Genomic DNA, 14,398 nt, shown 5'->3' with positions numbered 1-14,398 from the left:
AGTAGCACCTATCTATGTATTTACAGTACTTTTCATTTTCCCATTAATACTGAAAATTGCATTATGCTTGAGAAGAAAGCAATGTATTTCTTTCCAAAATTGAAGTGAAGGTGGAGAATAAACAAAATATATCCACTTTCTGTAAAGCTGAATGTGAACTCCTAGAAGTTGCACCTACTCGAATAGTTATGGAAAGCAATGCTATGTACTTTGTTTGGAAGAAAACAAAACAAGCTTTCTATGTTGTTATGAAATGAACTGAAGACGTGCATGATGGTTACGTGTAACACCAATGTAAGCTAAACAAAGATACAATAGTTTTTTTTTTACCTTTCTTAACCAGACAATCTGTTATGTAGTTTTATAATACCAGACATTTTTACTACCAATAACTACTACTAATTCAACTTGGGTTTTTGACATGAATTGTATTTCCAATTAGGGGTAAAACAGTAGCTTTCAATGTAAGACTAACACCATGATAGTGTACATTTGTATATTTTACATAGAGCACCAAACACATCAAACAAGCAAAAAATTGTTAACTGTCTCCATAGCTAAAATGTTCACTGTGGTAGAGGAAGACTTCTTTATGATTCAGAGATAATATTAGTATACGCTGCTTAAATTCTCTTCAGAACAAGGTAGAAGGAACATATACATAAACAAATTAATGGTTATTGGGAATTGTATGAACTGATGCCCACTGCCTAAGCTCCACCAGTGTACAGATGCTATGTGGTTATGATAAACAATAACTTTTGTGGCTGAAAGCTTTCTGAAAGGGTTTATTGAGCCATATGCTAACCAGGAAAAGGACCAGGTCCGGGGGCGTGGGAACTAAACCACCAGCAGCAGGGCTGGATGGAGAAGACAGCATATCCACCGTCCTGGGGTGGACGCGGCTCTTTTATACAATGAGTTTGGAGAAGAAAGATGTCAGTTGTTTTGAAAGAATTTGTATCAGCTGTAGATAGAGGAGGAGGGACAAGATGAAGTGAGGCTACTTTTGGGATAGGTGCATAGCCTATAAGAAAGAAGAGCTTGCTGCCTTTTGGATTGGTTGTGGACAACAGCCCAGAAAGTTCACGCATGGTGGCACCTGGTGGTCAGCTATTCCGCTATTTTCTCTAGATAATTGGGGCAATAGCCACCTGAAAGTTCATTCAGTTTCAACACATATTCAGGAATATTTTTTGGTTTTGACTGTAGCTGTTAACTGATTAACCTCTCCTGTCTCTTACTTCCATCATATGGCCTGCTGTAACTTAGGACATCTCAGAATTTTCCACGTTAGTAATCATTTTCTCCTCCACTATAAAGTAAAAATGGTATGAGAGGACTGGTCATCAGAACTTAAGTAGTGAATTTTGATGTGGAAAGAGTGTTGACCAGGCAGGAAACAAACAAGAAAAATTTTGGAATCAGATGAAGCAAACTACATACACTTCTAAAACACCTGAACAGTAGTGATCAAACATTACATTCTTATTCTCACTATTCCGGATAACAATTTTGTTTTAAAATTATAAAATATTCTTTATGGTTTTAAGAGATTCCTTGGAAAATTCTTTAGGTATGTTTCCTATTGGAATAATTACATGGCAACTTATGGGTCTATAAAAATTAACTAATATTATGACTATTATTTGCCTCTTTCTATTCTACTTTCTAATGTTTTTTGTATGTTTAGGTATTCCCGTGTTCTGACATTATTCTTTTGGATTTTTTTCTTTTCTCAGCCAAATTTATGCTCTTTTTATAAAATGTAGTAACACAATATTGTTATTGTTATTATAATTAATAGCTTCTGGAACTAGAGCATGCCTTAAAAACCTATCAATTTTTTCACAGATTGAGAAACTCAAATCGTGGGAAACAAATTGTACCTTCAAGCCAGAAAACAAAAAAAAAAAAAAAAAAAAAAAAAACAGGCTTGTCAAAAAGCACTATGTGGCACATTAGCAGAGAAAGGGAAATGGACTGCCTGTTAAAGCCATGTAATACCAGAGAGATGGTAGAGGGCCTGCCAGGTCCTATTCAGAGTAAGCACACAGAAGAGTAACAGACCAGCAACTGAAAAGCCTTATTAAAAAATGCACAGTATGAACTAACCCACGATGGGGGAGAATGGGTGAAAACAATGTGTGAGAATTTTGGTTAAGGAGCTTTTTTAAACTACAAATGCCCTTACCAAACAGAGGCTGAGACCACTGATATAAACATTAACAAATATTTCAAAAAGTTCTAAATAGTACTTTGGTTGCCTGATTAATCTTACAAAAAAAAAAAAGATGATCAGAAAAAAACCTCTAGCTATAATTGACATTGTATTTTAAAAATAGGAAATGTTTTGTCCCTTTATGTAATTATTCATTAGTGTTATTCAACTGTTCTATTTTCTTTACAGAATGCTTTCAAAGAACAGAAAGGAGAGAAATAAATTCATGTGGGGAAAAAAACTGGTGCCCCCAAAAATGACCATTTCCTACAGACACTAAATTATTTAAAACCTCGGTCAATTTAATTTTGATGTTATTAGTGCCATTTCATTTAAGTAATGGAGGCAAGATTAGTTGGTCAAGATCTCTGATTCCCTATCAAATACCGAAAGTAAAGACTTGAATGAAGGGAATATAGTTCAGAACTACAAGAAAAAGCTGCAGTCGATCCTGTTTATTCTATATAAAGTCAGACTTTTTATATAGTAGTTAATATATATTAAAGAGACTACACACTACATTTACTTTAGGCATAACAGATCAGAAAGTAGTCTATGAAAATAGAAAAAGGAAAATTTAGCTCAAATTCAAATATCATGAATACCCTAAAACAAATTACCGGCCGGAAGTAACAAAGAGCAGAAAATTGCAGCTGAAAACAGAAAACCACAAAATATTTCTCCATTTCTCCTTGGAGTACCAAATCAAGGAACAGATCCATTAACTCCTCAAAATAGATTCTTAAAGAATGCAAGAATCTTAATTACTAAGTCAAATATACATTTTTTCGTTTTATAATGCTTCCAGTACTTTCCTCATACATCCCCAAGTACATGGGCATGTTGTTCTTCCCTCAGCTATAATGGGCATCCCTGCACAGGGCTCTCCAATATTCCTGATTCTTTTGTAAGTGCCACAGAGGGAATCGAGACAGTAGAGTGCATGTTTTGATGGGTCTCTCTACTGCATGGGAAGAACATTACGTAACAGCTATTTAGGGCAACAGGTCTTCAGAGAAACCCCTTTCTTGGTAAAGGCCTAGATTCCTTAAGGATAGCGCCTGTTGCTGTCAGCCCTCATGCTTTATGATAATATAGCTTGAGAACTAGGAGGGAAATTTAAACTAAGTGGTTGGCCTACGAAAAAAATGACTTGCAATTTGTGATGCAAGTAATAGAGTTTTATGAGAACGCCTGAGGAAAATCAGTTAGTTTGGATTATTGCTATAAACTATCCTCCTGCCTTTAACTGGACTTCAGCTTTAGAAATTATGATGAGAAGAGAGTAATTGGCTTCTTGTGATAAAAGGAAAGATAGCCTGCCAGGAAAAGAGGATTGCTAAATTCACTTAAAAACAAATACTTAAAAACAAGACAAATATTGAAATAAATATTAAAAACAAATTAAAAAATTCTTAGTCTTAAGAAAATTAAGACTAAGTCTGGTAGTGATTAGACCATACTTTTTCCACTCAGTTATCAATAAATTCATTGTGATTAATGCATAGAATCTAGTCAAGTATCTTATCTGATATTTAACTAAAGTACTACGGAAAATATCTTCAAAGTATAATAAATACATGACTTATCTGAGAGTATTTCTACTGAGATCATCTAACATTCAGCTAATGATGCATGAGCAACTCATTTAATTTCCCAAGGTCTGCTCCTTCACCTACATAAAATGAAGGAGCTGCACCAGAGGGTCCCTGAAATGAAAAATTCTGTGAAACTCCAGACTAAAAGTATGTACAAGGGCTGATTCACCCGACAAACTCACTGGGTACCCATTATGTGACAGGCTCTGCACTGGGCACTGGTATTCAGCAGTGAATGCAGCACAGCTCCTTCCCTCAAGGAGTAATTACAAAAGAACAATACAAACCTTCTGAACCTTCTGAAAGAAGAAGCCACATAAATATCTGAATGTTTAAAATGTGTTGAATTAAAATATTTACACAAAGCTAGAAGCATCCATTCAGAGACCACGGCATACTTGCTCTCACCAGAGAAAAATAGAGTTCCAAAAGAAAGCTTTGATAATTTTTGTGTGGATGTGTTGGCAAATGATCTAAGAAATCATTTAGCAATAATAAAAATGGAAAAGAACGTTAGTTAACCAGATATAAGATACCAAAATGGTTACTGTCCCCACATCAGTTCAGATTTTGGTTCTTCTTAAACCCAACTAAACCACTGGCAAGGAAATATTATCAGCATATATAATATATACCCAAAAGACATAATCTTAGAGATTTAAAAAAAAAAGTAATTATATGTAAAATAAAGGTATTTTAAAATAATATCATAAGCAAAACCAAACTGACGTAATACTTAAAAACTCACTATTTGAAATATGATACAGATTAAAAAGATAAACTCTAATAATTAACCATTGATTTAAGTAAAATAGTAAAATCATTTGTATTTTGTTTTCTGTAATGGATACTCACTTAATAACTGCTGAACAATACATATTTTATATCTTCCTGACCTATACACAAAAAAGTTAATGTATGCCATAAATTTAGCTTTTAAAATCCTCATCTCTAAAGTGAAAATTTAGGCTATCTTAACAAGGAAAGGAAGTTGTCCCCCTTAATTAAGGAACCATGGGAAACAAGGTATGACGTTGTAAGGGGCAAAAGACCAAGTATGATGAAAAGCCGCACTAGTTATTAATTATAAACTTTATAAGCAATTTTACCAATATTTACCTCCTTGCTGAATTTTCTATAATATCTCAATTTACACATGTTTCTAATCTGAGAAAATATCTAAAGCATAATTTATGAAAAGACCCACTGAACATAATTTAATGCTTTGAGTCATGACTTAAGATACAACAAAACAAAAAGTATTGTATTGCTGAAAAACTGTAATTGTAATGCCATTAACATTTTATATTCCTACCTCATGTAACACTTAAATCCCTATCAAAGACACAGAAATGGTGTTCATCACAATAAAGAAAATAACAGAATGATAGAAACATGAATATTATAGCATAATCATATTTAAGATTTGACACAACCCTCCCCCCCAAAGAATGGTATAGTAATTATATCAATTGGTTTTCCTAGAGAAATTAACTCTAAAATGAAACAAAGGTATAGGTCTTTAAGCAGAGGTAATATGTAGTGTTAAGAGCACATCACAGAACAATGTTATCAGGCTTTATTTAAAAAATACTGCAAATGGTTAGCAACTGTGGCACTCACTGTATTTTGTGACTAAGATATGGACTTTAAAAAGTACCCCAAAAGTTTATTAATAATTGGTTAAGGTTAGGGGATTAGTATTTGTACACATTTAGACAAATATACTGAAGGTACCTGCCAAACTACAAAACCACCAAATGGAACAAGTCCAAGTTTGTTTTACATTAAAAGTACCTGCCAATCCACAGTAAATACTTTAAGACGAATATACAAAGAAAGAAAAGTCCATTTGAGTGCAAAGATACCTGAATTACTAATCTCTTTTTTTCACAAAATGTTTATTTTCACTTGTACTGTCACCTCGAAAGTCACTTTTTAAGTAAAAATTATTTTTATGTTCACCTTATTCACTGTTTTTAAGCTTTGTTTTAAACTTCTTTGCATATATGACTATCTGATACAAAACATTTGCATGATGCAAAAGAATTTTTCACATGAGTGGGAACACATAGCCTTTTGACCGCAATAATACTTTTTAATTTTAATATGCTTTATATCATAAACATAAGTGAATATGCTAGAAGTCTGAAAGATCTGTGGAGGTGATTCTGGAGAAGAGGACGACAGAGAGGTGTCAAGAGTAGAATGGAACACAGGAGGAGGAGTGTGCAAAGGGGTAGGAAGGCTTGGTGAAAAAGCTTAAGGACGATGTCCCCTTTTATCCACTAAACAAATTTATAGATATTTACTGGGAAACCATTGTCAAATGTTCTTCACTTATAGTCCTTTAACTTTCACACTATAGAAATAAAGCAATTTCCTAGATTAGCTTGCTTTCCTTTCTACCATTACCAGAACAATTACTTCAAAGAGTAGTTTCTCACTCTCAACCCCATTTTGGCTGCTAATTAGGAGATGGGCTCTGTCTATGACTGAAAAAGGTCATACAAAAGAACTGACTAGCATAATCACAGCATATAAAAATTAACTCAAAATGGATCAAAACCTTAAATATTACAGCTAAAACTGTAAAATTCTTAGAAGAAAATGGGGTATTTTCGTAACACTGGATTTGGTAAATTTTTTTAGGATAAAACACCAAAAGCACAAAAAATAAATTGGACTTTATCAAAATTAAAAACTTTATCCATCAAAATACTATCAAGAGAGTGAAAAGACAATTCTGTGGGTTCACAGAATGAGGGAGGAAATATTTGCAAATCATATATCCAATAAGGGTTAAAACAGAGAATATATGAAGAACTGCTACAACTTTACAACAAAAAACTAACCAATTAAAAAATGGGCAAAGGCCTTGAATATTCAGACATTTCCCCAAAGAAGATACACAAATGACCAATAAATACATGAAAAGATGCTCAACATCACTAGTTATTAAGCACAATAAGACACCTACTAGGTTCGCTATAATATTTTTTGAAATGAAAAATGACAAATGTTACCAAGTATATGGAGAAATTGGAACCCTAATACACTGCTGGTAAGAATGTAAAATGGTGTAGCCTCTGTATGACATTCCCCAGGAAATTAAATGTTACCATATACAAAAGAATCAAAGAGGCTCCAGTGAGAGCCAGGCCCTATCTGTCCCAATCCATTAGCTTCTATATTCTATAGGTATAACTTTCATAACCCAGTCTTTTTATTTGGATTTTAACTTCTGCTCTACTCCCATTCTGTTGCCAGGAGGTCCAATTTAATTATTTGTTTACTAGTTATCACATGCCAGGCATATACTATTCTAGATGCAGTAAGGGGTATTAATGGAATGAATATGACATTGAGATATTTTTCCCCCATGTTTTAAAATTAAATGCACTTTCATAATGTAGAGTAATGTGGTCATGATATAGAAAGCTGAACATTGGGGGAAAAAAATATTACCCACAGTCCTAGGTTGAAATTATCTAGGAGGTCAAATCCCTTTGGCTCCAAAAAAAATGATTTAGAAAAAGTCAGTATCTGAAAAGTGACTCAAATTAGAACTGGAAAAATAAAATAGAACGCAAAAGAAGTTAAAATGGATTTCAGAAGCGTAGGAGAAGGGAACAATGAGAAGGGAGAAAACATACAAAGAAAAATGACAGGATGTAAGAAACAAATGATAGGATAATTGAGGAATGATCTCTTAAGCTTTAGAAAGGCAGAAAAGGGAAATAAGAGAAACAGTTGCAGCTACCACAGCTGGAACCCAAGTAAAAGTACCACAGAAGGAGCGATTAGCTAGAACAAGCCCACTGATCAGGCAAAGTACTAAGAGGTCAAGAAATAAGGATGGAATCCAGCTAGGTGTGGTCATGGTGACAGTTTTGGAGGTGTGATGGGGGAAAAAGCCTTGTTGGAATGGGTTTACACAAAAACAAGAGGGAAACTAGTTAACAGGTGTAGATAACTCAAACAGTTTCGCTGGGTGGTAATGGATCAAAGAAATGGCAGAAAACTGAAGTGAGTTTTCTTTTGAGGGGAGAAATAACTGCAGGTCTCTAAGTGGATGGGAATGACTGAAAACAAACACAGCAAGAATCTGATGATAGAAAGAAAAAGGGAGAGAATTTCTGGGCTCAATTCTTTATATCTAGGCAAGTAGGTATGACAAGTAGGAGACTGCCTTTAGACAGCAGCATGCTGAGTCACCTATGGCTGAAGATGAGAAGATGAGAATGTGACAGCAGATGCAGGTAATGAGGTATGTAGTGAAACTGTAGAAGTTCTCTTCTCATTTCAATTTTTCAATGAGCTAAAAAAACAAGGTCACCAGTTGAGTGATGATGGTAAGAGATGCTAGGGATTTGAAGAGATAAGAACAGCATGAAAATAATTTTGCTGTAACCATGTATGCTGATGGATGTTAACTAGACTTACTGTGGTGATCATTTCACAATACATACATATATCGTACCATTAAGTTGCACACCTGAAACCAATGTTGTATGTTAATTATATACCTCAATAAAATAATTTAAAGAAACACTCCCTAAAAAAAACATTTCCTTTTAGGTGTATTGCACTAAGTGAAACTGTCAAATAAATCTTCCTTTTAAAAATGAAGAAAAAAAACAAAAAAACAGAAACATTATGAAAGTCTTCCAAGAAAGTAGAAGAGTAAATGGAAGAACTATAGTGCCCACTTGAGGTTCACAGTTATGAATTTAAAATAAAACCAGTCAGTGTGCTTGTTTGCTTCCTCCAGCCAAGATCAGCAGTATAGGTGCAGGCAAGGGGCAGGAGTCAGATGTAATCAGGGTTCTTATGGTTTCTGTCAGGTGAGTACTACGAAAGCAACACAAGAGCAACAGAAGAGGGTGGGGTCAGAAAGCAGTGACTCAAGCAAGTGACTGAAGAGTGTCAGCAACATAAGGAAGGACAGGGCTGAGGCATTAGGGAGGAGAGGTTCTAGGATCAATGATTGTAAATCCTGGTGGTAATTCTCTCCCCTGGACAATAAATTCCTTAATAGGAACAATTTCTTTGTATCTTCAGTGCCAAGCGTAGTATTTTGGACATTGACGTTGAACTTATGTTGCCAAATAAAGGAATAATGTTTGATAAAAAACAGCTGAATGTTCACAAAAACTGGAATTGAACTCATCTGTTTGTGAAAGCCTTTTACTAGTCCCCCCATTTGTTCCCTCCAAGGAGAGCCAATTTGCTTACAGAAATAAGGTATTTTTTAAATGAAATACATTTTTATTTCAAATAGTACATTTAAGTATAATTTATCTTATTTTCTGTTTTCTGTACCTTGTAATATGGAATAGAACCGCTGTTACTTACTTACGAGTTTTACAGTTAAATTTTAGTATCTCTTTTCTCTTTTACTTAAAGGTATCCTTTAATGCTGTCGGTGATCCCCAACATTTTAAAGAAAAGAAAAAATTGGGCTGGCCCGGTGGCCTCAGGTGGTTAGAGCTCCATGTTCCTAACTCAGAAGGCTGCCGGTTCGATTCCCACATGGGCCAGTGGCTCTCAACCACAAGGTTTGCCGGTTCAACTCCTCGAGTCCCGCAAGGGATGGTGGGCAGTGCCCCCTGCAACTAAAATTGAACACGGCACCTTGAGCTGAGCTGCCGCTAGCTCCCGGATGGCTCAGTTGGTTGGAGCGCGTCCTCTCAACCACAAGGTTGCCTGTTCGACTCCCTCAAGGGACGGTGGGTTGTGCCCCCTGCAACTAGCAACTGGACCTGGAACTGAGCTGCACCCTCCACAACTAGACTGAAAGGACAACACTTGAAGATGAACGGTACCCTCCACAACTAAGATTAAAAGGACAACACTTGACTTGGAAAAAGGCCTGGAAGTACACATTGTTTCCCAATAAAGTCCTGTTCCCCTTCCCCAATAAAAAAAAAAGAAGAAAAGATCTAAAATCTTGATTATGGAAAGCCAAAGTGGAAATGAATGAAAAAAATTAGCATCAATATATAATAAAATACTGCTGTATACTGACTCCCATGCCAAGCAGTAGATCATTTCAGTGCACTTAGTTTTATTACTGAAAAGGGTAGTTGTTATGAACAAGGACGAATCCAACACACATAATGGAATTCATGGCAGGTGAATTTCAAAGTATAACTTTGTTTTCAAAAATTATCCCATGTTGATGGAATGATTGAGAGTGAAAAGGATCCATTAGCTAATGATACTAAAAACTACAAAACATTAACATCACTGAGAAATTAAAACAAATATGAGCAACTACTATTAAAAATTACTGGAGTATGACTATAATTTTAAAAAAATGTATGGACATGTATTTTTAAGACTAAAAGAGAACATACTACAATCTTAATAATACTTTCTACTTTTATATATTTTCCCATTTTTCTAGATTGAATGCTATTTTTAGAAGTTTAAAAATATTTATAAAAAAGCAATGACTTACTCCAAGCATGTGGCGACCTAGTAAATTCTAGTTTTGGATAATAGTTTTATATATGGTCATCACCATATCTGAAAAATTCTGCAGCAGTATTATACCATTTATAAGTCATTATATACTTTAGGATCCAGAGTTCTGGCTATTTCCAGTAAAATCAATGTAAGAATGTAAACATGTCTTTTTTCTGTCTTTCTTAAGGAGAGCACAGCTAACAGTGGCCCATGCGGGGATTGAACCAGCAACCTTGGTGTTATCAGCACCACGCTCTAACCAACTGAGGCTAACCGGCTGCCCCCTAAAAATGTCTTTTTTTCTCTCATCATAGAAAACAAATTGGTTTGAATACTATCCTTTGTTCAACAAAAATTAACATTTTTCAGTTGTGAAATAGGGGCATAAACAAAAATTATATTAATGTAAAGGTTTATACAGCACTTTTTAGAAAAAAGGAATAATGTAGAAATTACAATAAAAACGATATTTTTTTAAACTAACATATTTTAAGAAAAATTTATTTGTTGGAAAATGTTTCAGAGCAAACAAAATACATAAATAGCTCCACATAAAATATTCCAAATTTCTATTGTAATGAATGGTTGCAACTGAAGATAACTCTATTTTCATGAACCTTCATGCATAAATCTTCATTTCTAATTTCACATCTCTTAGGTGTAAATTCAGAGATCAAGCTGAATTTCCCAAAAGAAGAAGAAAATAGTGATAGAGCTGATGAGGATTTGTTGCAGTCCTCATTAGATTAGCTTCAGACCAGCAAAAATCACAAATGATTGCTTATTCACCAATAGGACTCTGTTTATTATTGCAGAGAGAAAGAAGAATGCTGTTATGTTGACTATAAGAAAATTAACTGCTTAATCTACTGAAGGAAGTACAGTTGTTTTCTCTATGATGCTGGAGAGATCCACCCTATAGGTCTTCACCAAGATGGTAAGTTTTCTTCTTTTCAATGTTCATACCAAATGCTTGAGTTGTCAGGAGTAGATGGCATCCTTCTCAGTGACACAAGCATATCTTGTTGAACTAGGCCTCGTTTTCCTTTCTGTGTTATTAAAATGTGAACGCCTCAATTTAACATCTTGCCTTAACTGACCCACTGCCCTATCAATTTCAAAGCTAAAATACTAGATGTTCTTTCTACCCTCTAAAATCCAAGTGCTCCTAGGGTAGGATACTCTTACCTTTAGCCAATCTTTCCTTGACAAAACAGAAAGTTGTAACTGCAGAATACTTGTGTGAATGTCTCAATTCTTACATATACTAAGCCTCTTCTGTTTAATGAGACAATTAATAGAAAATAATCAAGCCCTGACTATAGTGAAAGCACCTAAATTCTATCCATTCACCACAGAATTAAAAGCATTTTATAAAGGCTACTAGGAAAACCGCCTTCTTATGTAAACTAGCAAAATAACTAAAAGAGAATAACTGAAAAGAGAGGGTAAAAGATGATGTGGCTCATCTATCTTGTGCGCATTACTTACTAATTTTTGCTGATTCAATTTTTTCCTAATTTTAAACTAACATATTCAACATTTACATTTACATCCTAGGCAAAAATGGAACTCCCTCTACATTTATATTTATTAACCTCATTTAATAGTATTAAAATGATTAAATATCAAAGACTGGGCAAAATGTTCTCATAGTGGCTATATCTGACATTTCAAGTATCTTCCTTTGAACATGGTCATTAATAGCCAGCCCTTCGGGTGAGAAAAATCATGCACCACAGAAACAGCATAAGAACCAACAGCCAAAAAGATAAATTACACATGATGTTGAAGTGATATCTGGAAAAGATTGTTTCAGGACAACACTGATGATAGGTATACTTAAAATTCAAAACTTTGTTAATCTTGTTGGTTAGAAATAATAAAGAACAACTCCTAAACAAAACTCCTGAAATATTTCCTTATGACTTAAGTTGCTATTTTCTTCCAAACTTCAGAATGGATGAAAATTGTACTTTTCTTAAAATAAGAAAGGTAATCAGATTAGACATGCTTCTAGAGCTTCCTATTGCTGCAACAGGACAATACAAAATGTACTTTTAAAAAAGTATTTTTCTAAGAAAGAGAATCTGTGATGTTTTCTTAGTAACTTCCCAAACCACAGAATACAATTTAAATTGAAAGCATGAGAACTGTATTCCTCTTGAAGACACTAGACACACCATGAAACCACCACTTAAAACTTCTATGTTTAACTTTTCAAGGGCTACAACTCTATCATACGCTATATTGGAAATACAAACGTCAAACATTATAAAATGAATTAAATTTTTCTTAAAAGACATCTAAATGATCAGATCCCAAAACTTTGGATAAAATTCAAATATGAACTTTCTTTGGATAAGCCAAAAGAAACTTGAGTAAGAAAAAAACTTCAGTCATTGAGCACAACCTAAAACCAAACCTCAGTCTTGCCTTTCAGTTCCGTAAGTTCCTTAGGTAAGAAGAAGCCAGAAAGTGCACTCTATTTTAGTCAAACTGACTTGCTTACATTGCAACCATAGTGTTTCAAACATACAAATAAATTTCGGAGGCTTCTGAAAAAGGCTGTAATGCAGGTGCTGTTAAAGAGGAGATAAGTAAGGCCTTCTTGAAATAGCTAAAGCTTCTTAAGAAATCTGAACTTTAAAATCCCTGCCTACTGAAGGAAAAGAACATGATGACTTAAGATTACAAAGAAGAGGTTACTATGGCAAGGTAGTTGAAAATGCAAGAGAGCAAGAAGTCTGATAATTGGCTTATAGTCATCAAGAAGCCCAAATCTTTCACCTTTTTAAGATTTTTCTATCATTTCACTAATAATGTTGCTTCCATTAATCTACATGTGTAACATAAAAAAATTAACTGTGTAGACTTCAGTTTTCTAAACGCTAAGGACACCTTCTAAGTATTGAAAACAGGAGGTAGGAAGTCACTAAGCGAGGCATTTACATGCTAAAAACTATGTATTTTTAATATGGTGCTATGACCTCAATTAAAATACTAATAAGCCTATAATTCGTCAATTAAATTTTTAAATAGGAAATTATTTTATAAGTGTTTTTAGGTAGCAATCACTAGCTAAAACTCAAGTTACCTCACATTCCATCCGCAGTAATGCACCAAGTAAAGGACCTCTCCACCTTCGACATCAGAATCTTTAATACTAGCTTCATACATTTTTTGATTTTTCCCTCGTCCATACCGCACTTGGACTTTCATGCCTGGCGGATAGCATTCAAACTCCTCTTCCTCATTGGCGTCATCATCATCTTCATCCTCTTCTTCCTCCTCCTCCTCCTCCTCTTCTGGTTCTTCATCATCTTCATCTTCCTCTTTATTCGTTTCATCTCTTGAAAGGTTTAAAAAATTGCAGTTAATAAAAGACACTTCATAGCTTTTCAGTTCCAAACCACATAAACTGATAAAAATTGTGGCTGTGATTGTTCCAGGAACAGCAGATTCCACGTGTATGAAAATCTGATTTTAATATTAAAAATTAAAACTGTATAAGATGACCATGGTTACAGAAAGATACACTTAGAGAAAATGAACACTGAAAAATAAGTACATTAAAAGAAAATCTCCAACAGTCAGAAGAACAGAAGTTGTGCTGAACAGCAAGAAACTAGCACAATTGACTGTAACAATTCTCATGTTTTATTATGAAAGTGTTTTACATCTCAGTTGACAAAAACAAAAGCCATTACACCACATGACCATTTTCTGACTAAAAATTATTTTTCATTCAAATATTTCCAACCTCAGGATATTTAAAACAAAAATTTTACTAGCCAATGGTTAGTTTTAAACAACTCTGAAAGGTGCTCCAACCAAATTTTCAAGTATTTTACTAAAGTAAACTATTATTTTAGTTTTCACAGGAATATTCAACTAACTTCACATTAATATCACATTAAGTTTTTTCTTTCTATTCTTCTAAATGTCACCATAATTTTTGCTTTCTTGACCACGTATTTACTGAAACTCTTCTCTACCAATTCTCTCAACTTTAAAGTTCCAAATGAAACTAAAAGTTAAACCACTCAGAAGCAGAACTGCAAACATTGTGTTCTTCTCAATATCACATACTTTCTGAAATTGA

At 34.2% G+C, this 14,398-nt stretch overlaps 1 protein-coding gene across 1 annotated transcript in view; it reads right to left on the bottom strand.

Moving 5' to 3' along the window:
- ARID4B (AT-rich interaction domain 4B) overlaps positions 1-14,398 on the bottom strand; it is a 121,341-nt gene that overhangs the window by 21,563 nt on the left and 85,380 nt on the right. Inside the window, 1 exon segment of the mRNA XM_033099558.1 lies at positions 13,391-13,645. Coding sequence (XP_032955449.1) covers positions 13,391-13,645 — 255 coding nt within the window.

The sequence above is a fragment of the Rhinolophus ferrumequinum genome, chromosome 27 (genome assembly GCF_004115265.2).
Source record: "Rhinolophus ferrumequinum isolate MPI-CBG mRhiFer1 chromosome 27, mRhiFer1_v1.p, whole genome shotgun sequence".
Taxonomy (NCBI): Eukaryota; Metazoa; Chordata; class Mammalia; order Chiroptera; family Rhinolophidae; genus Rhinolophus; species Rhinolophus ferrumequinum.
The sequence above is the reverse complement of the archived record's forward strand: the minus strand, read 5'-3'. Positions and strand labels throughout refer to the sequence as shown.